At 45.3% G+C, this 24,067-nt stretch overlaps 1 protein-coding gene and 1 long non-coding RNA gene across 4 annotated transcripts in view; both read right to left on the reverse strand.

The window, feature by feature from the left end:
• The window catches only part of LOC121095776, a 214,547-nt gene extending 203,726 nt beyond the window's left edge, over positions 1-10,821 (reverse strand). Inside the window, exon 1 of the long non-coding RNA XR_005830204.1 lies at positions 10,522-10,821. This is a non-coding gene — a long non-coding RNA (uncharacterized LOC121095776). The remainder of the gene's footprint in view (positions 1-10,521) is intronic.
• A 6,231-nt stretch (positions 10,822-17,052) lies between these two features.
• S1PR1 (sphingosine-1-phosphate receptor 1) lies at positions 17,053-22,474 on the reverse strand. 3 transcript variants are annotated; one of them, XM_040611059.1, is made up of 2 exons: positions 21,845-22,474; positions 17,053-19,839 (listed from the first exon to the last, which is right to left on the reverse strand). In XM_040611059.1, the coding sequence occupies exon 2, from the start codon at positions 19,722-19,724 to the stop codon at positions 18,585-18,587; it is 1,140 nt and encodes a 379-aa protein (XP_040466993.1). In that variant the 5' UTR covers positions 19,725-19,839; positions 21,845-22,474; the 3' UTR covers positions 17,053-18,584. The 3 variants fall into 3 exon arrangements, with proteins under 3 accessions (XP_040466993.1, XP_040466994.1, XP_040466995.1); XM_040611060.1 differs by lacking the exon at positions 21,845-22,474 and adding an exon at positions 21,027-21,252; XM_040611061.1 differs by lacking the exon at positions 21,845-22,474 and adding an exon at positions 20,175-20,788.
• Positions 22,475-24,067: the final 1,593 nt, after the last annotated feature.

Genomic DNA, 24,067 nt, shown 5'->3' on the forward strand with positions numbered 1-24,067 from the left:
AAAGTATTAAAAAAACCAACCAAACAAAAACCAGTTAGCTACACTGCTATAAAGTTGGGTCCTGTTCTGTATGACTGAAGCCTTCTGTTACAAAAAAGGAGAGGATGAGGTCTGTGATTCATAATACATAAATGAAAAATGCCAAAATATACAGCAAACACTGCTTAGCAATTGTCTTTTCAGTGTAAACCCTCCTGCTGTTTCTTATTTGCCAAACTGTAAACATTCTACTTTCATTTACTACTGGGATGCCTGCATCATGAAAGCACATTTTCATTATGCTTTGTCACCACCAAAATCTGACTAGATCTTCCCAAAACCTTAACCAGTGCTAGTTCAGTAAAAATTTAACAGACTTTGGGAGTGGAATTTTCTGAACACATTCCAGCACTTCATACCAGGCAACGAAACCATAAAACCACCAGCCTACAAACAAGGCTGCAACATCCAGGGTGGAACTTCCCAGGAGTAAGTTGTCAAGGGTCCACTGTGGTGCAAGGGGTACTCCGGGCTTTCTGACTTCTTCAGTGTTTGGCTTTACAACTTTAACATTACATCCAGGTAGCCTTTATTGTGTAATTGCACAATACATGATAGCAGTATAAGAAGCAAGGAAACATACACACATTTTGCAGAAGCATTCCATATAGTCACTACTTTCACTACTAGATCAACTTCCAGTGAAAAGCTTTAAAACCCTGCCATTGCCATAAAAATGAACACTAACAAAATTATTTCAGGTTAACAACTCTTTCAGAGCAGCAGAACCCTCCACTGAATCTTTTGATACTGCAGGCTGTACAATACACAAATCAGCAGGACACGTCTGTGCATGTTAATGCTACAGACACACACAAATTCCATGCAGAAGGAACACTGCACAAGTGACATATCCTGCAGCAAAGCTCCTCACTTTTGGGGAGTTTTTTCGCTCCCTTTTAGTCTGCAACCATTAGGGTGCAACGCAGACCCTGTCTTCTTCTCTGCAGACAGGCAGGGTGTGACTGATGGGTGAGGCTGAGCAGAAGATTTAGGGTCTAGCGGGGATTTATTCCATTAGGAAAATTCTGTGAAATACTAGATTAGACTGTTTATTATAGCAGTACACTTCTAAGCTGTTGCCAAGGATGTCTGGGGCAATCAAAGTATATATATAAACAGCAACAGATGTCCAACCATGACTTGACAATTTTTGACCAAAGTCAGCACATGAGGTTTACAGGCTGATTGCATCCAGGAGGGGAAGGAAGGAAGGAAAATCTTCTTTTAAGTAATAATGTCTGAGGCAGAAGTTGTACCCTTTCAACTTATGATCAGCTGACAACAAACTGATGGCACAGCATACAACCAAGCATCATTAAACCCAGCCAGTTACATATCTCCAGTGTATGCTCTGTACTTTAACCATTACCGCTGTTCTAAAAGGAAAATTAAATAAAACCCAGAGGGATATGGATTTTCGTAATGGCTTGTACAGCTTCAATTGACACAAGCCCTGTGCAGGATATTTCTAGAGTTAACGTCTTACAGACAAAACTATAGACGTTAGGGATGGATAATATCTGCTAAGCCATCTGTTCTATTTCACTGCCAAGGCAAAACTGTTCCTACTGCATATTTATTTGACTTGTACATTACTTTTAAATACTCCGGCAGAGGGAGCTTCCACTATTCCCCTAGGGAGGTTGGACCCACTACAGAATACGTTTCACTAGCAAGGTATTTTTCCTGGTGTTCAGCTTAAATTTCCCCTTTTTAATTGCATCCTATTTACCTTCGCCATCCTCTATTTGTGCATGTGCAATTTTCCACATTTCAGCACACAGGGAAAAGAAACTGTACACATCAAGGACTGCTATGTAAATAGGTTTTAAAAGAGCAAAGTGTGCATACACAAGAGGGTCTCAGAGAAAATAGTATCTATTCTCTTAGAGAATGTCAAGACAGTGAAGTCTTACATTTCTCAGGTACAGGCTATAATTTTTGTAGTGTTATCTAAAATTTCTAGTGGGAAGGGACACGCAACAGTTTCAGAGACACTGTTTCTTTCATCGATATGAACAGCAGCAGCAACTTGTTTCTAAGCTAGAAGCTCTGCAGAAGCACAGGAGGCAACATACCTCCAGCTCTCTGCGGAGGACAGAGCTGCAGAGGCTGCAGAGACAGAGAGCTGGATGCAGTCTGCCCAGTCAGTCAGCAGCCAACTTTGGCTTAACAGAGACTCTCAGGCTAAGCATTTTAGTGTACTCTTTTGGGGGTTGATCATTATATGTCAATATTCCTTGAATGCTGACTGGTAGAAGGATACTGCGTACAGGATTTCGTACTGCTGTATACCTGCGCTGACTACAATGACTACTGACTCCCTAAAACTGATTAAGATCTGACATCTCTAATGCTTTCCTTCATTGTTTGCCTTTAGTATCTTTCCCTGTACATAGGTTATTCTCCTGTTCTGCTTGTTCTGTAGTTAACAAGTGGATTTTTTTCACTCAATCAGCTTCCTACACCCTTCCTAATTTGGAGATTGGGTTAATTGAAGTTAATTCATTAGAAAATTCAAGGTCTACTTTTGCCTTGGCTTTAACAAAAATAGAAGAACCCTTCTATTTATTTAAATCTCATTGAACTTGTGTATCTAAGTAACATTTTAAAGCAACTTGTTCATAACTGATCACTTTTCTACATAGCTTAAGGTTGGGGGGTTTTGTGGTTATGGATTGTTGGATTATTTTTCCAGCAGATGAAGCTGACAAATTTAATTTCAGACAATTTCACTACAAATTGCCGCTTTCACTATTTCTTGCTGTTTCCGATGGGAACATTACTTGTTTTCAAGGAAGGCAGTGGCCCATAGCAATACTGAGAAATATCATTAGCAGAGGTATGAAGCTGATATATTTTTAACAGTTTACTACTGCATCTAGGCATCATATACAGAGTCCCCATAAAAATACTAGGAATCTGGGACAGTTATTGTCCCTGATGAGATTCTGTAAGATTCAGTAGCACATTCTGGCTAATCTAGAAATAGGTTTTTCAGCCACAGCCCCATAGGTCATTTACAAAAACTATTGTTCCAACTTTTCTGTTGCCTTTACAAACAGAAACTTGGTAACAGCATCCTCTCTTCTGTTCACATCTCCCTCTTTTCCTAACTAGCTCAGGATAGTCAGAATAACAGAAACGTTAAATACTGTAAGTCCAAAAACAGAAGTCTGAAAGCTTCCCTCTATGAACAATGATATTTTATGACATATCAACTACTTTAAATCCTTTCACTGTATGTGTTTGATTTTGTACCAGCAGCTTTTTTTTTTTTTACCAAAATATCACACGGGATCAAGTCACTGTGCTACAGAAATCCTTGCTCGTAGTATTAATAGTACTCGAGCACACGAATCTGGAGAAGGAAAAGTTTAAATATCCCGTGTCCAACAAGTGGTTAGCAAGTACCCACCTACGAAAGGGAGCGGCCCGGGCCGAGGCCGCCGGCGGCGCTGCGCGGTCCCAGCCGGCCGGCAGCCGCTAGGTGGCGGTGGCGCCCCGCTGGGGGGACCTTCGGCTGCCGCGCCGGGAGCATCCGCGGGCGGTGGAACGGGGCTGGGACTTGGCGGGGTCGCCATCGCCTCTCTCATATATATCTCGAAGCTGGCGAGGTGTACTGGGAAGTATCCTCAACACTTCTGCTCCCGAACGGTTCCCTGGGCTCCAGCATCCCCCGGATCTTTGGGATTACTCTCATGCACGGCTGGCAGTTAAGCTTTCGCTCTTCTCCCTATCACTGCTGTTGTGGTGAGAGTTTGTTTGACACTATGACTAAAGCACCTAAGATACGTTAAGAGATATTAACTTGGAAGCGAACGAATTACTCCAGTAATCACTTGTTACCTGATTACACATAAAAGGCTCAACAATTAACTCTTCTTTTTGTCCGGGAGTGTAAACTGGCCAGTCGATATCAAAGTAAGGTCAAACTGAACACTGCTCCTAGGCAGAACTCGGAAGGTGCAGGAGGATAAACTAAGGATACAATAGAAATAAGACAAGAATCACGAACAATTGTTTCAGGTTCATATTAAAGTGAATCCTTGGGGTAGGACCATTTTCCCCTCTTCAGGATCGCAAGGAGCTTCCCTCCAAATCAATGCTGCTAGCACCCCTTCCTGGCAGCTTTCTTCTGCCGAGGAAAGAAAACACTTTTCAATGGAAAATGAGAAACAGAACAGACTAGAAGTAGAGGCGTGAGCGCAGGCAGGTGGTGAAGGTAGGAGGAACAGGAAGATCCTGAAGCAGTGGGGTCTTCCAGCTGCCACTACTGATGAATTCTGAAGGAGCCCTCTCCCTAACCTGGTTGTCATGGAAACATTGAGATATCAGGGAGGCTGTTAAAGATGAGGGTAGCTGAAATGATTGCACTGGGCAGGCACAGAGCACACATCCATAGCAAAACACATTCCATTGCCCTCAGCAGGCACAGAGGAATGTGGTTTTAAACTAGATTTTGGGGCTTAAAACCACGAAGACAGGGAAAGTCCCTGTTTGCTAAATTGTCATAAACTGGGCTGATTAAACAAATTCTCCACAGTCTCTACAGGTGACAGGCTGCAAGCAAAGTACCAACCAAGAGAGATGATTCACTTATACTAGCACAGAATTTTCGAAGTTTTCACTAGCAAGTACAAAAAGAAACAGACAACCCTTTAAGAGAGCATCTGTATACAAATCCAAGCAGAGTCAGGAACATTTCTTCTGGTTTTATTAGAAAACTGCCCCCATTAAGTAACCAGTATTTCTCATTCACCTGAACTGACACTTTCAACAGCTTTTGATAAAGCTGATGAAAAGGTCTGCAACATTTGGAACAGTCCTGTATAGTCTCATCACTATTGCTTGTTAAAAGGGGTCATACTGATTAGTTTTTAAAGACAGCACTAAAACTAGTAATATACTGTCTTCACATAGACACTGTTGTTTGCTGTGGACAACGCTATCTGTTCAAAGCTGTAAGACCTTTTATTTTATTCTTAAAACACTTACATGCTTGCTCACATACAAATATTATCCAACTAAAGAGAATCCAGAGGGAAAAAAAAAAAAAGTCACTGGAGGTCTAGGAAAACATTAATTGGGATGAGTTAGTCTAAAGACTAAGAGAATGATGTGGCAACCTGCCAGGTTTTAAATACATTAAAGCTTTCCACAAGTGCAAATGGAAGACTAACCTCTATAGGCAGAGTAGATGGAATAAGAAGTGATTGAGTGAAACTGCAAAAATAATTTTAGGGATTTTAGCAGTAACGATAGCAAAGTGCTAGGATGGATGGCCTGAAGAACTTGCAAGTCTTCACCCACAAAGATCTTTACAAACAAGTTAAAAATGTTTCTAGGATGACCTTATATATTCATTATGATTCAAGGTACAACAATATGTTAAATGACTTTTCTGTCTTCCGTTAAATGATTTTATGCAATACTAAGATTTTTGTGATATTGTGAGTTTCATAACATACAAATTTGTACATCATGTTGGCTGATCCCTAGTGGAACACACAGCAGTGTTTCCCCTATGTACCGTCACACTATAACCCTGTGGGAACACTCATTTCTCATAGACTTTTGCCATTTCTCCTTTCATGCCCGGAAGGATCAAGAAAGGCAAAGGCAAGGTCCAAAAAAGTGAAAGAAAAATAGTAGCCAAGTTCCAGGAATCACCTAAGTTTAAGAATGAGCAAAAACTCAACAGACTCAGAAGTGGTTCATCTTCCCCAAAATCCGAGTTCCAAAGATGCTAGCACATTCTTTGAAATTAAAGAAAACTAAAATGCATTTAAGTGGATATTCCCATCATTCACATGATGTGTGAAGACTTGAGACAGAAAAATTCCATCTGGCACAGAAAGAGGGTATAGATGCCCTTGACCCACAGGAAAACCTTCAACTTCACTTCCTAAGCTGCTATTAGGTTAAATGTTTAATGTCCTACAAGATGTGAGTTGTGACTCATTTGTTTCTTTTTCTTTTTCTTTTTTTAAGGTACACAGAAAGCGCATTATAGCACTGATCACCCAGATCTTATTAGAAACCATGGTTTCATACATAAAATAAAATAATTTGGGGGATTTTTTAGATCCTGTATGTAATTCTGCAGAGAAGTTTACTCCAGTTGTGTGGATAACATGAGAATTTTACCTCAGAACCTGTCCCAGCCAAGCAGCTCTCTCTTCTGATCTCCTGTAACTTTCAGCTCCCCAGCAGCCCTCCCTGCCCCCGATCCACCCATTCTTCTGGTTTTGATTTTGTGCAAGTTAACAAGTTAACGGAGTTAGCAGAGAGTGAGTTAGCTCAGGGCTTAACTGGAAAGTACTAGTACTTTCACAGAAAGAAGTACACCATTCGCAGTGCATGTTCTGTACCATAAATTGGGGCAAATATTATTTCACAAAATACCTCTATGACTCCATTTCATGAAGAGAAATAAACACTTGCACAGCTACCATTCATTCATTTTGCACAATTCTGGATTCTCAAGAATGCATGAACAAAACTTTACTTTCTGCTGATGCAGACTTTCTGGGTTTGCTCAAATAAACATTCGGCCACGTCTGGCAGGGTGGGGCTGAAGTTTGGTTTTTCTAAACATCTCACATTGTCATTCTGAAACTTGCAGGCATGATTTGCAGGATTTCCCTTTCATGCTGGGAGCAACGACTGAGCCAGCATGCAAGGCGCAGCACAGGAAAAATTAAGTGCCACAATCATTCATTTTTCACCACAGTTCCAACACCACTCCCATGCAAACTGATGGTAAATCTTTCATTGACAGCAAGAGTTCAAGGTCTGACCTAGGGCCAGCACCAGTGTATTAGGCTGTGACCACTGAGAGGGTCTGATGCAGATCTGGTATAAGTGGGCTGAACCTTTAACAACTTCGATAGAATTTCCACCCCCTTTTGCCAAGAACAAATGTGATCTGAGCATAGGATCTGCATTGAATGAGTATCTACCGTCCCTGTACAACTCTTGCAGTCTCCTTTCTGTTTACAATGATTTACATTCAGAATCCCATTGTTAATTAACTGTTGTATAATAACAAAGACTAAGCAAATGTGCCTTTAGGAGTCCAACCAGCAGGATCCTGCAACAGACCACTGAACAAGAAGTAATGAGGAATGATGCCTGACCCGCTTAAAAAAACAACCAAACCAACACAACAAAACACTGAAGAAAAGCAAGACAAAAAAGCATAAATGTTCATCCTTCTCCAGAGAAGACAAGTAAACAGTGAAATTTCAGCTTCCCCATCACTTTGCATATAAAAGCTCTCTTTTGAAATATAGACAGCAACCACAAACGGAACTGTAGTAATGTTTCTGCAATCAAAACAGTTCTGGGTATATCTGCATGCCTGGGGGCAGATAAATTTGAGTATCTAGGGCTGGCAGGATGCAAGACAGATCAAGTCCAGACACCAGCTAGCCATGTTAGCATTGCTGAAACTAGTAAACCACACTGATACATTAGCTTAGGCTGCCTTGTGGTTACACAGCCATAGAGCTTTCAGGCTTGGATGACCAGGTCAAAGCACAGAGGAGGTGTGTCTGCACTTGACATACCTTCCATGTGAAAGGTAAATTAAAATAAAACACAAACCTCCAGAAACACATCACTACAAATGGAAACAAGAAGAGCAGCCCGTTTTAGTCTCCTTCTGCTTTTTACCTCACTCTTATGAACTTCACCTTTGTGAACTCCAATAAGCTCACAGGAAACCGAGGCAGTGTTATAAAGACTGCTAGGATGAAGGTAGATGCAAGTCCAAGCCTTCTTCCTAAATCACTCTCATTTAACTCAAATGCAAATTCACACACAGCTGTTCAGAATGAGGAGTCAAAGGCAAATGACTGACAGTGTTTATTTACATTCTCCTTTCATGTATCATCAGCAACAGAAACTGCTGTACTTCAGCCACAAGTAGTCAAACAGGTCAGACATTTCTTCGTAATGCACACAGCAGTAACATACAATCAGCGAGAGTGTGACTGAACCCATGAATATCATTCTGACAACATGGGAAATCTGTTCATGAACCCCTTATGAATTACAATTACGTTTGTGCCCATCTCCACTAGACCAAAACTTTATTTAAATTGCAGGGCTTGTCTGAGCCCTCCACTACCTCCACTTCCATCTAAAATTCCAAGTCTAACAGCAGGGCGAACAGCACAGCATTACCAACCTCCAAGGCCTGTCCATTTAAATAGAGCATTTCCAGGCTGGCATGCCATGTGCCAAACAGGGTCACAGTCACAGACCAATGCCAGCTCAGCAGCCAGCTACCCTGAGATAGAACCGAGCAGAAACCCAGGATATGTTTGTTCCTGCCTTCCTATAAGGAGTTCATATTTTGACATCCTTTCCACTCAGACAGCACAACAAGTTGTAGGGATTACAGTGTTACCTGAATCTGCATTTTGTAGGCTTTTAAAATTCAATGCAAAGTATGTATCATACGTAAAATGTCGTAGGCTTCATTCATTATATCATCAAAACTCTGAACACATTAAAGCCATCACTGTACTACCTCCAAAACCCAGGCAGACATGGACCTGCTTGATCTATCCAGGCCATGCTCACAGGTGACAAGTTTTTTTCAGTTCCCTTCCTCTGAATAGGAGGCCTCATGCATACAATTATACCAGTGAAAATTTTACTTCTGATTTGTGGGAACTCCTCCACTTTCAGTTTCATTAAATTATCGCCAAATTATGATCACAATGAGGAGCACGGTTAAGGCATTGCAGTTCATTGATGGACGGGGGGAGCACTCACACTGGTGGTTAGACAGCCATTATTTTGTGGTTAATATTGTTTCTTTTCTGACTCATTGTATTATAACAATGACATTCATTTAGAAGGGAAGGAGAGTTTTATTAGGTCAATTTCCCATAACAGAAAGAGACCAAAGGCCACACACAAGGCTAAAGCTGCAAGTGGCACCTATCAAAATGCCTTTAAACACAGCTAAAAATCCTCTAATATTTGTTCCACTTCATTCTGAAGCCAAGCGTGGTTCAGAGCCATGCTAACCTCGTTTTGCACAGGGTGATACAGTCAACTGAAAAATGTGACCTCTAGGAATATTTATGCTTTCTTCAGCATACCTGAGCAGATTTGTTTGTTTGCAGTCCCTTCTATCCCTGCAAGTAAACACCCTGATGAAATTAACAAGTCCCAAGGAAAATTCTCCGGGAAGAAAGATCAAAACTCTGGTTTTTTTAATCAACGAAGTATCTGCATAAACACACACAAGATCAACAACGGCCAGTGTGAAGGCTGCTTGATAACCTGTGTGAGAAAGCTGGTCCTGAAAAAGCATTAATTTGTATCATAATTCCCAAGGTGTCAAGCTCGGGTGGTACCGACCTGTTCTGTGCCTTGTCTCTTTTAATAACCTCTTCCCAAAAGGTGCTCAGAGGTGGATCACAGACAATACCCAGGTAATTTGAAGGACTACAGTAAAGGCAAGACTGAAATAAGCACTTTGCCTACAATCTGTGCTACAGCTTTTGCACTTGTGCTCAGTGGATTTTGTAATTTAACTCCAGCTACCAAGACTTCATTAGTTAGGGCTTTAATTTCACATAGCATCAACTACTCCCCCACCACGCCGCAGCGGAGGAAGTGTCTCGCAGCCACACGTGCTTACATGCACACCTAAGCACACCACAACCACTGCAGGCCCCGCCCGCTCCCACGCAACCACCACAGCCCCCCATGCTGTGCGGGCAGAAACCAAGCCAGGCTCGCCGAGGGCCTCCCTCCCCTCGGCCACAACACCCACGGCACGCTGCCGCACCTCGCCGGCTTCCCCGCCCGCTCGCCCCCGCCCGCCCCACGGGCACGGGCTGCCCCGCTGCGCGCCCCGCGCCTCCGGCAGCGCCCGCCCCGCGCCCAGCTCCGCGCGGGGCTGCACCCGGCGCGCGGCGGGGGGGGGCTGCTCGGGCAGGACCCCGGCCGCACCGCCCCGCGCAGCCGGCCGGAGGCAGGGTTGCCTCCGCCGGGTGAAAATGACAATAAAAATCGAGATTTCTACAAAAACTCTGTCATAAACAACCCAAGACCTGCAATGCACTTCTGCCGAGAAAAAAAAAAAAAAAAAAAAAAAAAAACCACACACAAAAAACCCACCCCCAAATTCCTGGATGCTTTGCCATCGCCCCAGCAGCTCACGCAGGGCTGCCCGCTTGTGCTGCGAGGGGCTGCCGGGCCGAGGGGCCGGGGCGCGGGCTCGCCGCCGCCTGAGGCGCCGTGGCTGGGCCCGGGCTGCTCCCGAGCGGACACCTGCCCCCCGGCTCCCTCACGGCGCCTGGCGGGCTGCCTGCCGTACGGCGGGTGATGGGGTGCTCCTGGTGAAATAAACAGTAAATAGCAGCGTTCAAGCACCTCCCAACGAAAATACTGACTCTGTGAAGGCCTGACCGCTGCTCTACAGCTGCTGCACTTCGCTTAAATTCTCACCTTTGAGGTTCAGGCTTAACACCCATTAACCCAGCGCTCAAGGAGGCTGGGCGGCGTTGCACGGTTTCCGAGGGGCTGTTTAACCTTTCAAAAGCCGCAAATGCCGAAGGGGGGGGGGGGGGGGGTCTGTGAGGCGGGGGGCTGCGAGGCAGGTGGGCGGGCGGGCAGCGCACCCGCCGCTTCTGGCTGCGCGGCCTTTCGAACTTCCCTCCCGGCTGCAGCGCGCCCTTTGTGTGCATTTGTCGCCCAGACACAAGCGGTTCTCGCTTTTGGCTTTGGGTGGGTTTTTTTGCTTTTGGGCTTTGCTGTTGTTTTTCCCGCGCGGTGGGGGCTGCTCGCCCGTGGGGGCCCGGCTGCGGAGGCGGCCGCTGGGGCCCAGCTGCGGGCCCGGGCCGGGCGCGGGAGGCGGGAGGGCGAAGGGAAACGCGGCGCAGGAAGAGCCGGGCCGGGCCGGCAGGAAAACCGGGGGGGGGGGGGGGGGGGGGGGCGCAGGAACAGCACACGGGGAGGGGTGCGAGGGCAACGGGAGCGGTTTCGGTGGCCTGGAAAAGGGGCTGGAGAGGGAGAGAGGGTGGGTTTCTCCTCAGAACGAGCGGCTCGGAGCCCCTCCTGATCTCCCTGAGGGCTGGGAGCCGTCGCTCCCCGAAAGCGGCGAGGGGCGCGGTGCTGGCGCTCGACCCCGCGGCGGCTGGTGCCCGCCCGCCGGCACCTTGGGGGGCCGCGGGGTGCGGTGTGGGGGGCGCGGGGTGCGACTTTGCCATCAGATACGGGAGTTGTGCTGCGTAAAAGAAGGAAAAAAACCCTAAGTTCATTATATTCTGAAATACTACATACTCTGAGTCTTCAAACACCAACATTCTCGTAACTCCTAGTTTGAAATACTCAATGTTTTAACTGGTTCTGGTTTCTGTAGGCAGAGTCTGTGCCTGGAGCTTTAAAAAACGTTCTTTCTGTATCACCCAGCTCCCTTCCATAGCATAGCTGCCAGGCCGAGTATTGTGTTGCCCCGTTCTCGTCTCTCTGGTGGGAAAGGCTTTGCTCACTGAGCCTTTTATGTTAGTTCATCCCATTAAAGCGCTTTGCTTTGTTGTCCTCTGAGCCCTCTTTAATGCTGCTGCGTTTCTCAGTGAGTTTGGTGAAAAGCAGAACTTCACCCTGTATCTTTAAAGAGTTCTGAGTGGAGCCACCTCCGCAGATGAACCATTCCAAGCTCCAAGATTCCGTGTCCCTTTCCTATCGCTCAGTTATGCAGACAAGTTCCTCTCCCTCACACCTATGCTATTTATTAGGAAAACAAAATACAACCACTTCTGCGTGGGAGATGGACAGTCTCTGAGATGAAAGTTAACCTCAAGGATTTCCTCAAGCAACATTTGCAGTAAGACATATAAAAACAGAAAGAGAGCTAATAAATGACAAAATTTATTGAATTTCCAAGACCAAGGGCAGTGCGGGGATGGGGGGAAGCTAAACAACTTGTTAACACTTTTTGGAACACAGTTGCAAAGTAACTTTGGAGTTACTCTGAAGTAAGGTCTCTGTGCCAACATAAAGGATTTGTTCAAAAGGTGCATTGATCAAATAACCCTGATAAGAGAAAGGAACTACACACTAGCTACATGCAATTTCTTATCCTGCACCTAAACCTGCAGTACAAGTGGGAGTTGTGATGGTGTCGTGGTTTAACCCAGGCTGGTAATTAAGTACCACGCAGCCACTCACTCACTCCCCCCTCACCCAGAGGGATGGGGAGGAGAATAAGAAAGAAATATATTAAAAAAAAACCATCTAAAAGTGCCTGATGTTTGGAAAATAGCTCACACGACACTTGTGCAACAGGCATTTGAATGGTCACCAGATTAGAAGAAATCGTTAGACCATAGTTGTGTCTTCCCTGAAAGCAAGAGAGATAATAATGCAGACTTTGGTGAGCTGTTTTTCAATAATAGCACCTCTTCAGAATGTGTTTTTCAGCCAAGATCTCAATCCTTCTTCCAACCACAAGGACAGAGTTGCACACATTGTTAGAAATTATCTCGTTTTCTCCTACCCTGCAGTAACTGTGATACAGCAGCATCCAGCTTATCAAAGCACAAGGAAATAGTGCAAGTAGCTGGGCAACAAATGATCTGGCAGACCATCCCCCATATTCAAAATGCCACAGATACTAGCTCTTTGAATAGTACCACAAAATTCAAAATATTCACTTGTAAACCTCCTTGTGTTTATATTATACATCTATATCTTTGTGGGAAGGTGAGAATTTGTAAGACCTTGCCCAGAGTTGCTCTAGAAAGAATTGCAGATCTAAGAATAGAGTTCACAAGTGAAAATCCCCAGCTTTCTGTCTGTATTACTAGGAAGGATTCCTTCTCTTTATTTCAAGTGAAAAATACCGAGACTGTAGTTCAATCCCCCCACCAGTCCCAAATTGTCCCTGAAACTTGTTCTCCCATATGCTCTCAATCACAATCTTGCGCCAAATCCAATTTCCTCATCGTGGAAATTGTTATTGCACTTTCTCTGTAACCATATACATTCTATTTCTATTCCTTATAGCAATTCACACCTCCTTCTTCACATTATACACCTGTAGGTGCTCAATATGAGCAAGTATTTATCCAAGACAGTATTCCAGTAATCTATACCAGTGTCCTGCTAAGTCAGGAAGCCTTGGCTTATGCCAAGCATATCTATGCTTAAGAGAGCAAAACTACCTTCAGCAGGCAGCTCAGGTCAGCACCAGAAAGCATGAGTGGTCAGCTTTTTCCCAGGTTTCTGGGAATACTGCTTTCATTGATGATTTCATGGACCCTAACAGATAATTTTAACCCAGTATTTATTCAGTGATTTTTTTCCTAGCTTGTGTTTTCCAAATGTTCATTAGTTATAAAAAGTTACACAGTCTGTATTTTGAGCCTGCTTTTAGCTAAGAAGAGTTACTCCAAATAAACACTACAATTGCTACATACACATGTTAATATTTAATGTGGCTTTGGTCTCATGCATTTCCGATGAGCCATTCTGATGTATAGTTATTGTACCATGTATTTATAAATGGATCTTCTCCAAGCAATCATTCACAAAAGGTCAAAATAAACATTGGCCTTTGCATCGTGTTTCTATTATGTGATTACTAAAACAGGCTTGGTGGAGGGTTCACAGAGGGTCGGCGGAGCTTTGTCAGCCCTGCTTTATTAGGACTTTTCCATGCCGGAGTGTTCCTGGGTGTGGCTGATGGGATTTCCTGCCTTTTCACCCCATGAAAGTAGCACAGAGAGTCTGAGGGCAAGGAAATTATTTTCTCTTCACTCCGGTATGAGATTTTTTTGGTAGGGTAAAGAGATCTGGCCATGCTGAGTTTTGCTCTGTGTGTGTGTGTGTGTGTGTGTTTGGAAACTGCTGCATTGTTACATCTCTCAGAATTTGTGGACAAGGAGGGGAGACACAAGGAATGTGTCACCCTATTCCTGCACGGGAGAGTGACCTTAACATTGTAATTCTCTTCAGTGGGTCACATAAGTCTACACTAATTATGTTCCTGACTTAAAAAAAAAAACACCCACACTTTTATCTTTATTTATATTAGGTGCTTGAGTTTCAGATCTCTCTAGGTACCTCTTATTTTAGCAGAAAACTTGTACTGGAACAAGTTAGCTGTACCACATGTTCTTATATCTAGCTCCTGTTCACAGAGTGAATTTGATTACTGTAAATTATCATAGAAAATCTTGTGCATAGAGTAATAATTGAAGGGAGATTTCTTGACCCTATGTGATTCTTGCAGACTATGTAAAAAGAAATAAGGTTTTACCAGAATAAACTAGATGATAGTGAATGAGCAAACTCTTTCCACCTGTAAATGCAAAGACGGGATTAGAGAAGTCTGGGAAAGCAGATTATAGGAACTGAATTTAGATGGATTTCATTTGCTTCTTAAATCCTTGAAGGTTCAATTGTAGTTGGATTAATTTAATTTTCCAAGAAAAAGAGTATGGGGAATTATTGAAATACAATAGATGTTTTCCTGGGGAATTTCAGAACCCCATAAATGACAAAGCCTGTCCTTGGGGAATTTCCAGCATTTCAGAGCTCAGGAGGTTACATAGCTCTGATCTACGTATCCACATTTTTGGATGCTTTGTCAATCTGACCCTTTTTACAACATCAGATAATGCCTCTGCCCATACAAAATGCAGTCAGTATTGAGATCTTCCAGGCCAAATTAGGAAATGTTACAGTTGGGCAATCTCTGTATTTCTTAGTTGACAGAGTAAGTAAAGGATGGATAACAGTATTTTTATGTTTTTATGTCCCCTATTTTGGGTCCTGGCTGCCTGTATTGTACAGCAAGCCCAAGGTTTGTTCCTGCTGAGCTGTCTGCAGGGCGTTCTGGCTGCAGCCCCTCTGTTGCCCAATATACACCCTGCCGTACCTGGGTTTCACACAGGCATACCTAATCGGGGGGTTGCTGGGGGAGCAACAGTAAGATTTCATGATCATATTTCATCCTTGTTATATTCCTTACTCTGGAAGAACAGTTAGGAAAAAAGAATATAAATCAAAGGGCCAGGTTACTGTGGGTAACTCAGGCTATTTTGTATCACATAGACATTTGGTATAATGCACCTTTTCAGTTCTCAGTGCATTTTCTCTGCCCATCTGTCACATGGCCAACACCAGAACAAAAGCCGCACGCCCTTTCGGTGCACGCAGAAGGCAGGCTGGGGCCTGGGAAGGTGCTTTGTGCATTGCACGCTTCAAAACTGTGCACCATACGTTTAGCCTAACCTGCTGGTGTGCGGTAGTGCACGGCCACGGCCAAGGAGCTGCAGAGTTCCCCCATAGGAAGTGAAGAGCAGCAAAAACGGCCTCTTCCCCCCACCCCCGCAGGAACCCTTACTTTTATTATTGTTATTATTTTATTACAGTTATTGTTCTCTGTCTGAATCTTGTCTACATGCATAGATGTGGCCCGTCTGTGGAGGAAACAGATTTCAGTCATCATGACCAAGAGCATAGGAAATGCTTCCCATGGCCCAGTGCCACGCTCTGGTGTTTGCATTTCTTGTATTGCGTGAATTACGTAGGGCTCTGAGTTCCCAACAAAACGGGGCTTCCATCGCACAGTCACCTCCATAGGGGATACAGTCATTTTCCGCAAAGACCCGCAGTGCAATTAGAGGAGATAGATAAGCGAGGAACCCAGAAACAAAGGCAAAACGAAGTGACTCACCTGTGGGCTATCAGCTATGAATACAGAAGGGCCAGTGGTGCAGTCATGAGAGACCAGTGACACAGCCATGCTCATCCCTTGTCACAAGATCTCAGCCCCATGTGGGACAAGCAACCTTAACGCCTATAAGGCCTCAAGAGCAGAACGACCCTCGTCCTTTAGATAAAAACATCCCTACAAACTCAGACGTACAGGGTACGTTGCCTCATCCCCGTACGTGGCCTTTATTTACTCACTGGTGGCACACTGAGGGCTTAACTTGGACTTCCATGGTTTATATACTTTTGGTGCTCTGCGCAGAAGTGACTTTATCCCTGGGACAAAGCAGCGCTTTCCCTCATGACTGTCAGCACCCGGCATAAACCGTCCCTGCCCAAATGAAGGCCTGAGCCAAGAGAGACTTTTATCTTGTGCACAAATACAGATTTGACATTTTTTCCAGCTCTGCTCAGGTCACTAATTAAAAGCCTAGGAAGTGAGCACACATGAAATCATTCCTTCCGTACAGGCAGACAGATGGAGAGAAATTCCAGCTTGTTTCCACTCTTTTGTCTTCAGGGCATTTTTGGCATTTCCTTCAGGAAGTGGGGTTGTGACCCAGAGCCTTCCTCGGTGTGTAGGCTCTCGTTTCCCACAGTAAACCTTGCATGGTGATGACATACAGTATGAGAAGGTGAGGTTTATCTTCACACTCCAACTGCATCCTGTATGAGCTCTATGGAACTTAAAAGTAATACTGAGAGGGAACGGCCGCAAGAGAGGAAATGGAAGTCAAGCCTTTGGAAGCGGTAACGCAGAACCTATTCAACTACGCTGCCAGTCTTCGCTGGTGGACCCAACAGAGCTGCAGCAGTTATGTAGCTGAGACAACCGTTCTAGGTTTCATAAACTTCCTTGATGTTTGCAACAAACTAAGAATTAAACTTATATCAGTGATGTAAGTGAATGATTTCACTTATTCTACTCTAGGCAATCATGGTAAAACTCGCAGGCATCTGTTTTTTCCTGTTTGTACTTCGTTAGCTGTTGGAGAAGAATCGCTACTGTAAAGATTCTTTTAATGGCGTTTCATCAATACAGCCTGTGGTGATGATAAATTATATTCTAGCATTCATTCTGTATTTTACATGATCTTGTAAGTGGCATTATGCATCTTATATCCCCACAGAATCAGCTTAATCCCAGCACGTACCGAAATAAAGGAATACTTCCACTGACTTCTGTCAACAAGAAACCACACTTGGCTTGAACCCACCCCAACAGTACAAAACTACTAGTAATCTGGTAACAGAATCTTTAAAAAAATCAGTTTATTAATGTTTAGAAGTCAATAAAGCTATGTGCAAATTGAACAATAAAAGTCAGAAACATTTTAAATACTATTTTTTAAACCAGAAAAAAACCCCAACAGTTTAATTGCACTGGAAATTTTACTACAAAGGCAATACATTTTCTTTACAAAATACCACTTCTAGGAGTTGCCAATAACTGTAAATCAGTCAATTGCTCTCAGCTATCCCAGATATACCACTTCTGTTATAGTAATACCCTAGGCACATGAAGACTCCTGCATCTTATTAACTTATTTACATTGTACACATTCAACCCCATTAGCACAGGTTAGAAAAATAGAGGAGTAAAAATGACGCTGTAAAACAAATACATTCAATTTAATGACAGGTACTTCTTCCATGAACTGATAAAATACAGACATCTTTGCTGAAATTATAAACATTAATAAAATGTGCCAAAACATATTGCATTTTGTTATGGAAGTGCATTTATCTATAGTCATTTCACTTCAACTTTTATCGTTCTGAAACTCAAGGTACTCTTTTCAGATTTTTCCAACTGATCTTTACCTTTGGAAAGACTATGAACCTCACACTGAAAAGCCCCCTTCAGTTTTTAACTCTTCTTAGGCTAAAGTCCTGCTGTTGTCAATAGTATCTTATACTATTAGATTTACTTTCAGTCATCTTAAAGAGAAATGACCTTTAGTTCTACCTTGCATTTGTCATGATAATGCGGTTTATTTAATGCTATAGAGTAACAAGGCAATCAGCATATGGGGCCAAATGCTGCTCTGAGCTACTCCATAAAATCTGACGCAGTCAAAGGAATTGTACAGATGAAAGTAACTGCAGAGTCTGGCTCATGGTCTTCAAATGTAATATGGACCAACAGCAAAAATTCACAGCTATGATCTTGCTAAATAAAACCCCAACAGCTTTGGACTCTGCAATAAAACTGTATGACTTAACTAAAAACTCTGGAAAGCGATGCCAAGTTATGGTTGTATGTGGTCTAAGTTACAGTTGTGTGATCTCTTCCCTTGTTATGTGCTAAACACTTCTGACCAACTATACCAGAGCCACCACTAAATTCAGTACAGGAAGATCTTTGTGTCAGTGGTTTGCTGCAAGTAAAGGAGAAATAACTTCACATTCTTCTCACATGGAAAAAAAAAAAAAAAAAGATTCATTCTCCCTCTCCCTCCTCCCCCTCTCTCTTTCTCTCACACGCACCAGGCATCATTTCACCAAGGCATCAGTCTTTCAGAGTTACTAAGGAGATTTCAGGATATGAATGCGCCTGACAATCCTGAGCTGCCTCAGTGCAAAGACAAAACATGCTCCAGGGAAAACGATTTTCAAGCCAGAACAGTCTGTCCCATTTCTTGAACTCCAGCCTCGCAAGTGCACCATTTGCCTCATTAGAACTAATGCTACTTGCTCGCTTAGCCCAACGCTGCTGCCATGAGCAGGAGGCATCTCAGCTCCCCGATTTCAGAGGAAGGCTCTGAAATACACCCCCACGGTTACTCCTAAGAAGATGAGGTAACATTGCCTGAAGACATGATAGTTTCAGGATGGTCGCCTTCCTCCTTCTGTGGGTGGGAGGAGTTGTCAGATTTACTCCGACTGAACTCCATCCCTCCAATGATCGGCCTCTTGAATTTGGTCCCAGAATCTGCTGGGGGACATTTGCAGCAGCACAGAATCTTGATGAAAGCCCTGCGCATCTCTTTGTTTGTCAAGGTGTAGATGATAGGGTTCGTGGCTGAATTGAGAACGGCCAGTACTAAGAAATACTCTGCTTTATAGAGGATTGGGCAGGTCTTCACTTTACACCCCACATCCAGTAAAAGCAGGATGAACAAGGGAGCCCAGCAGGCGATGAAGGCACTCAGGACTATGATCACTGTCTTGAGCAAGGCTAGCGACTTTTCTGAGCTCCTAGTAGCTTTGGTAATGTTTTTCCGAAATGTCAGCCTGCGGCTCCTAGTCCTCACCATGGAATAGATCCTGCAGTAGAGGACGACAATGGATAGCAAAAGGCCAGTGAAAACGGTGGTGCAAAAGAGAATATAGTGCTTGTGGTAGAGAGGCAGCACGGTGGAGCAGTTGGACAAGAGGCTGATGCAGTTCCAGCCCATGATCGGGAGTCCCCCAAGTATCACGGAGATAACCCAGCAAGCACTGATCAGCAAGAAGGAGCGGAAGCTGTTGCTGCCATTGTGGAGTTTCATCTTCAGCATGGTGATGTATCTCTCAATGGCAATGGCTAACAAGCTGAACACAGAAGCTGACAAGGCAACAAACATGCTGCCTTCTCTTACAAACCACTGCGAGGGGGTGAGGCTATAGGTTTTGTGTCCGGATAGCAGGAGGTTGGCAGTGTAAGCCACACCAGCCAGCAAGTCTGAAAGAGCCAAGTTCCCAATGAAATAGTACATGGGTCTGTGAAACTTCTTGGTTTTCCAGATGGTGAGCAAGACAAAAATGTTCTCTAAGATTATAAAGCAGCAAATGATAATAAAAACCACCGACGTCACTTTTATTCCACTGTCCGCATTCTCATTTAGCTTTCCCGTGTAATTATAATGCTCTTTGATGACATAGTTGACATCAGTGTTGGCGAGGTTGCTGATGACCTTCTGCGGGGCGGTGGTGCCAGAGCTCATGGTGCCCGGCTGGGTGCCGCTTCCCCAGCAGCCACCGGACGGTGACGCCGAGCGCAAACCCAGCGGCTGCCCCGCAGCCTGCCCGCACTGCTGCACAGCCTCAGAAACCGCAGCCCTGCGAACAAGAGGCACAAAGCCCAGAGTTAAAAGAAGGCAGGCAAACAACGCAACCAATGGTAAAGGGTTTAAGATATAAGTTTAACTTTGTATCGTAGTCACAGATGTATTCACACAGGAATCAGTTTCATTCAGCTGCTAAAATGACTATTAAAAGACAGTCAGGCGTATTCAATAGGTAAAGTTAACGGGACAAAAAAAGTTCTGCCATGCAGGGCTGAACAGGTAAATTGCAGTCAGCAAGGGCTGCGTTACTGGAATTCGAACATGAAAGATTTCAAAGCTCCCCAGCAGTAAGATCTAGATTATCTTTTTCTTCAGTAGGAAACACACCTTGTAATACAACAGCAGAGATCTAGAAAGGGAAAGGGCTTGATCCGATTGAACTGCAAACGCACAAAAGCTGGCACAGAAATTACTTGACAGGAAACCTGTATTCTCCTCTGTTAATAAAGTCTGAACACACTCTGCAAGGGGGCAGTTATGCAATTCACTGATGCCATCTTGACCAGTGGTGAATTCGCTCCTGTATATAAGCAAGAGATCATCTCAAAGCTGTAAACAGGAAAGGGGTGCCCTTGCTCCAGAAAAGTAAGAGCAGGTTCTACAAAACCTGGAGCAGTAAAAAGCTCAGAGAATCAAGAAAAGTATGTAAATAAGCCAGCTAGCAAGGCCATTCCATGGGTCTGCAACAAAGAATGGCAAAAAACCCACTTTGCATTCAATTAATTAGCATTGCAAACTTTTGAAATGGGCATGATTAAGGAGTAGGGATACAGAGAAAACTCCCTTCGCGTATAAGCGTTTTCTCGTGGACATTTAAAGAGAATTAAAGATGCAAAACCACGCAAGGCGAGAACAACAAGCAGAGCTGTTAAATTGCAGCCTGAGCCGGGCAAAGCCGGAGGTGCGAGGCCAGCGGGCACGGCTCCCGCCCCGCTCCCGGCTCCAGCGCGCCCCGCTCCCGCTCCGCTCCGCTCCCCGGCGCGCCCCGCTCCCGGTCGGGCCCCGCCGCCGGCTGCCTCCCGCACCCTCCGCACGCCGCGGCCCCGCGCCGGGCCCGGCCGGCCCCTCGGCCCTCCCGTGTCGGGGCGGCGGGGGACGCGCCGGGGGCCGCGCCGGGGGCGAGCGGCGGCGCGGGCCGGGCTGCGCGGGGGCGGGGGCGGCCGCGGCCCCCAGCCTTACCTCGGTCAAGCGCGGCGCGCAGCCCGCATCGGCCCTGCGCATCTTGCGTGCCCGCGGAGCAACTCCGGCGGCCGGGCCGGGGGCTCGCTCGTTTTAACGTTTGCGCGGCTGCTGCTCCCCACCCCGTTTCCGATCGCTCCCTCCTAACTCCTCCCTGCTGGCGGCCACGGGGCGGCTCGTGTGAGGGCCCTGCACGCCCAGCGCGGCCCGGCCGCTCGCAGCGCCCCGCCGCCCGCCGGGGCATCCCGCTGCCCGTCGGGGGGAGCAGCCGCGGGGCTGCCGCGCCGGGGCTCTCACAGACCCCCCGGGCCTGGGCCAGCAGGAGGGGCCGAGGGGAAGCGCAGGAAGGCGTGAGGCGTGAGAGCCCCCCGCGGGACCCCCTCGCCCTCCCCGCCGCCCCGGCCGGCTGCGAGCGCGGCCCCCGCGCCTCGGGCCCGCAGGGAGCGACCCCAGCGCCGCTCCGGCCGCCGCTGTTCGGGGAACGGGGCCCGTAGCGCCGGGCGCACCTGGGGGGGCCGCGCCCCTTCCCCACCGCACCGCGCCCGCGCAAGGAGCGACCGTGCGGGTGGCACCGGCCCCCGCGGCCGCCCAGAGCAGGCACCGGGGCACGGGCTCTGCCCCCCGCCCGCGCCCCGGCAAAGCCCGCACCGGGCTCGCTGCTCGCCGCTGTCACACCTCGCCCTGCGCTGGTGTTCCCGTGTACAAAACCCGTCTCTGACTGCTGAGAGAATTCTGTAGGATGCCTACATGTTTGAAAATACGAAGAAAAGTTTTAAATTAATGTTTTTATAACAAAATTGGCAATGGCAAGTACTTACAGCAGTAACGGTGCTATTACATAGAGACGGACAGAAGTAGTGAATTTAGGTTTTACAATCCCTTCTCTCTTCAAACTTCTAAAAGGCAAAACACCTCAGCGTGTGAAATGCTACCTGCGGTGGTAACGCCTGTTGTGCTTACTGCAGAAACCTGCCTCTTCCTTCCTTGTTCTGTTCCCTTTAACTCCAAATTGAAATGCAGGAGAGTATCACAATAGACCAGAGCTCAGTGTATCAGGTCTTTTGGTTCATAGCATCGCACCCCCCGATTGGCAGTGGCAGTGCCGAGGTGGAAGCAGCTTTCCTCAGAAAGATGGCAAGAGTAACTGCCCTCAGGAAGAGGGTCTCTCTCTTATTTATGCTAATAGTCGCGCTTCAATTGCACCACGCCTCTCCCAGAATGACTCAGATAAATTACACTGGCAAACAGACATTTACTCTTCCACCACAAAGCTAGAAACTTGAGAAGATGTTTAGGCTCCTGAGAGCCTGGAGGAAAATACAGCCGTTAAATTGCAACTGTCAGAAAAGGCATTTAAGATAAATCATGCTTGAGGTTGACATATGCATCCCCTGCAACTGCCTGACATACCCGAGATATTTCAAGCTTTCCCCCCTTATTTAGCTAATTTAAAGAAAATATTAAATAAAAGTGCATTAAACTAGGCATTTTCCTCTAGGAAATAATTCTTGCATAATTTTAAGCAAGAGGAACATATTAAAGGAACATGCTTTAATTAAAGGATAGAATGACTCAGGGTTTCAGCAGTCAGATGTACAAGCTTTTGTGTTTAGGTTAACCAACTGAAAGGGCTCCAACTCAGAGATGTGACATCCAACAAATTGTCACAGCCTGTGTAAAATACCTGCGCAATTTCAGTTCCATTCCAAACAGCTGGGCATTTGTATCACAAAAAGCATCATTAAAATTAGACAAACATACACATTTATAGCCCTCAACACCTCAGCAGAGAGGAAACAGCTTCATTCTCAGGCAAATTAAGCCACGTTGGCTGCATTTGTACTGTAGGCTGTCTAAAACTTCAGAGATGATAGGTTAACATGGCTCAGCCGTGCAGGTTGTAGCCTGCTTACAAGGGCTGAAACACAAACAGAGGTAAATTCAGGTTGGTCCAGCCAATTCTACCAAATGTATGCTGCGAAGTGTTTAGTAAGGAGATTTACAGCAGGGCTATTCTCCATCCTCACCAACAGAACAAGAAGTCTTTAACCAGTACCTCCCCAACTGCCGGTCCAGTGTTAAGGAAAGCTGTACTTCTACAAAATACACTGCAGAAACTCAGCGTACAGGAAGCTCCTTTGAGAACTTGACTCTGGAATTGCCTACAGTCAGAACAAGGAGAAGGACAACACAAAGTTATTCATGCATCATTTCAAAACCAACCAGAACACAGGTCTCGGTGGAATGCCAGTGGGAGGACTGTGCAGCTCAGGCCAACAAACTGACACATAACAGCTGCTTGACCTGGATAAACTGGTTAAAAAAAAAAAAAAAGTTTCTGCAACATGTCCACAAGCACACCACACAAGTGTACAGAGGTGGGTCCTGTTGTTTCAGGGATCCTGAATAAGTCTGTGTTCTTAGGTACTTGAGGTTTTGGGATGAGCAGAAAACTCATGTTTTAGGGCATGGCAACAACAACAACAAAAACCTGCTTGTGACAACCAAAGGTCTTGTGGAACTTCTGATAAGGACTTAGTGTGGTGGGAATTTCAGAAACCTGGCTAGTCACAGGGCAATTTCCTCGAAGGAAAACGCTTTGATCTTGTCAGAAAAGAAGTTGCAAGCTGGGGTCCTCCCAAAGCCTGCATACTAATTAACTGGTGGCCTCTAACACCACCAGAACACCATACTCTCAGAGCTAGCACTCCTGGACAACTCACAGTTGCATCAGAGGAGTGTCTGAACATGATCTACCTTGAAGATACAGAAGATCCCTGCAAGACAGATTAGGAAAGGATTTTTCTCCAACACATTTACTCTTCTGCACCTTCAAAAAATCTTTATTATAAGCAAAAAGTACTTCTATTCTTTCTGAGGCAAGTTCAGCCACAAACCAGAGCCATTCCTCCTCAATGTCCAAGGTCAAGACAGGAGATACTTAAAACAGTACCAAAAGAACAAGTTTGCTCACCAAGAAAGTACCAAGAGTGGTCTGCAGAATCCCCCAAAACTCTCATGACTAGAATAAATATAAAAAA

This window comes from Falco naumanni, chromosome 11 (genome assembly GCF_017639655.2).
Source record: "Falco naumanni isolate bFalNau1 chromosome 11, bFalNau1.pat, whole genome shotgun sequence".
Taxonomy (NCBI): Eukaryota; Metazoa; Chordata; class Aves; order Falconiformes; family Falconidae; genus Falco; species Falco naumanni.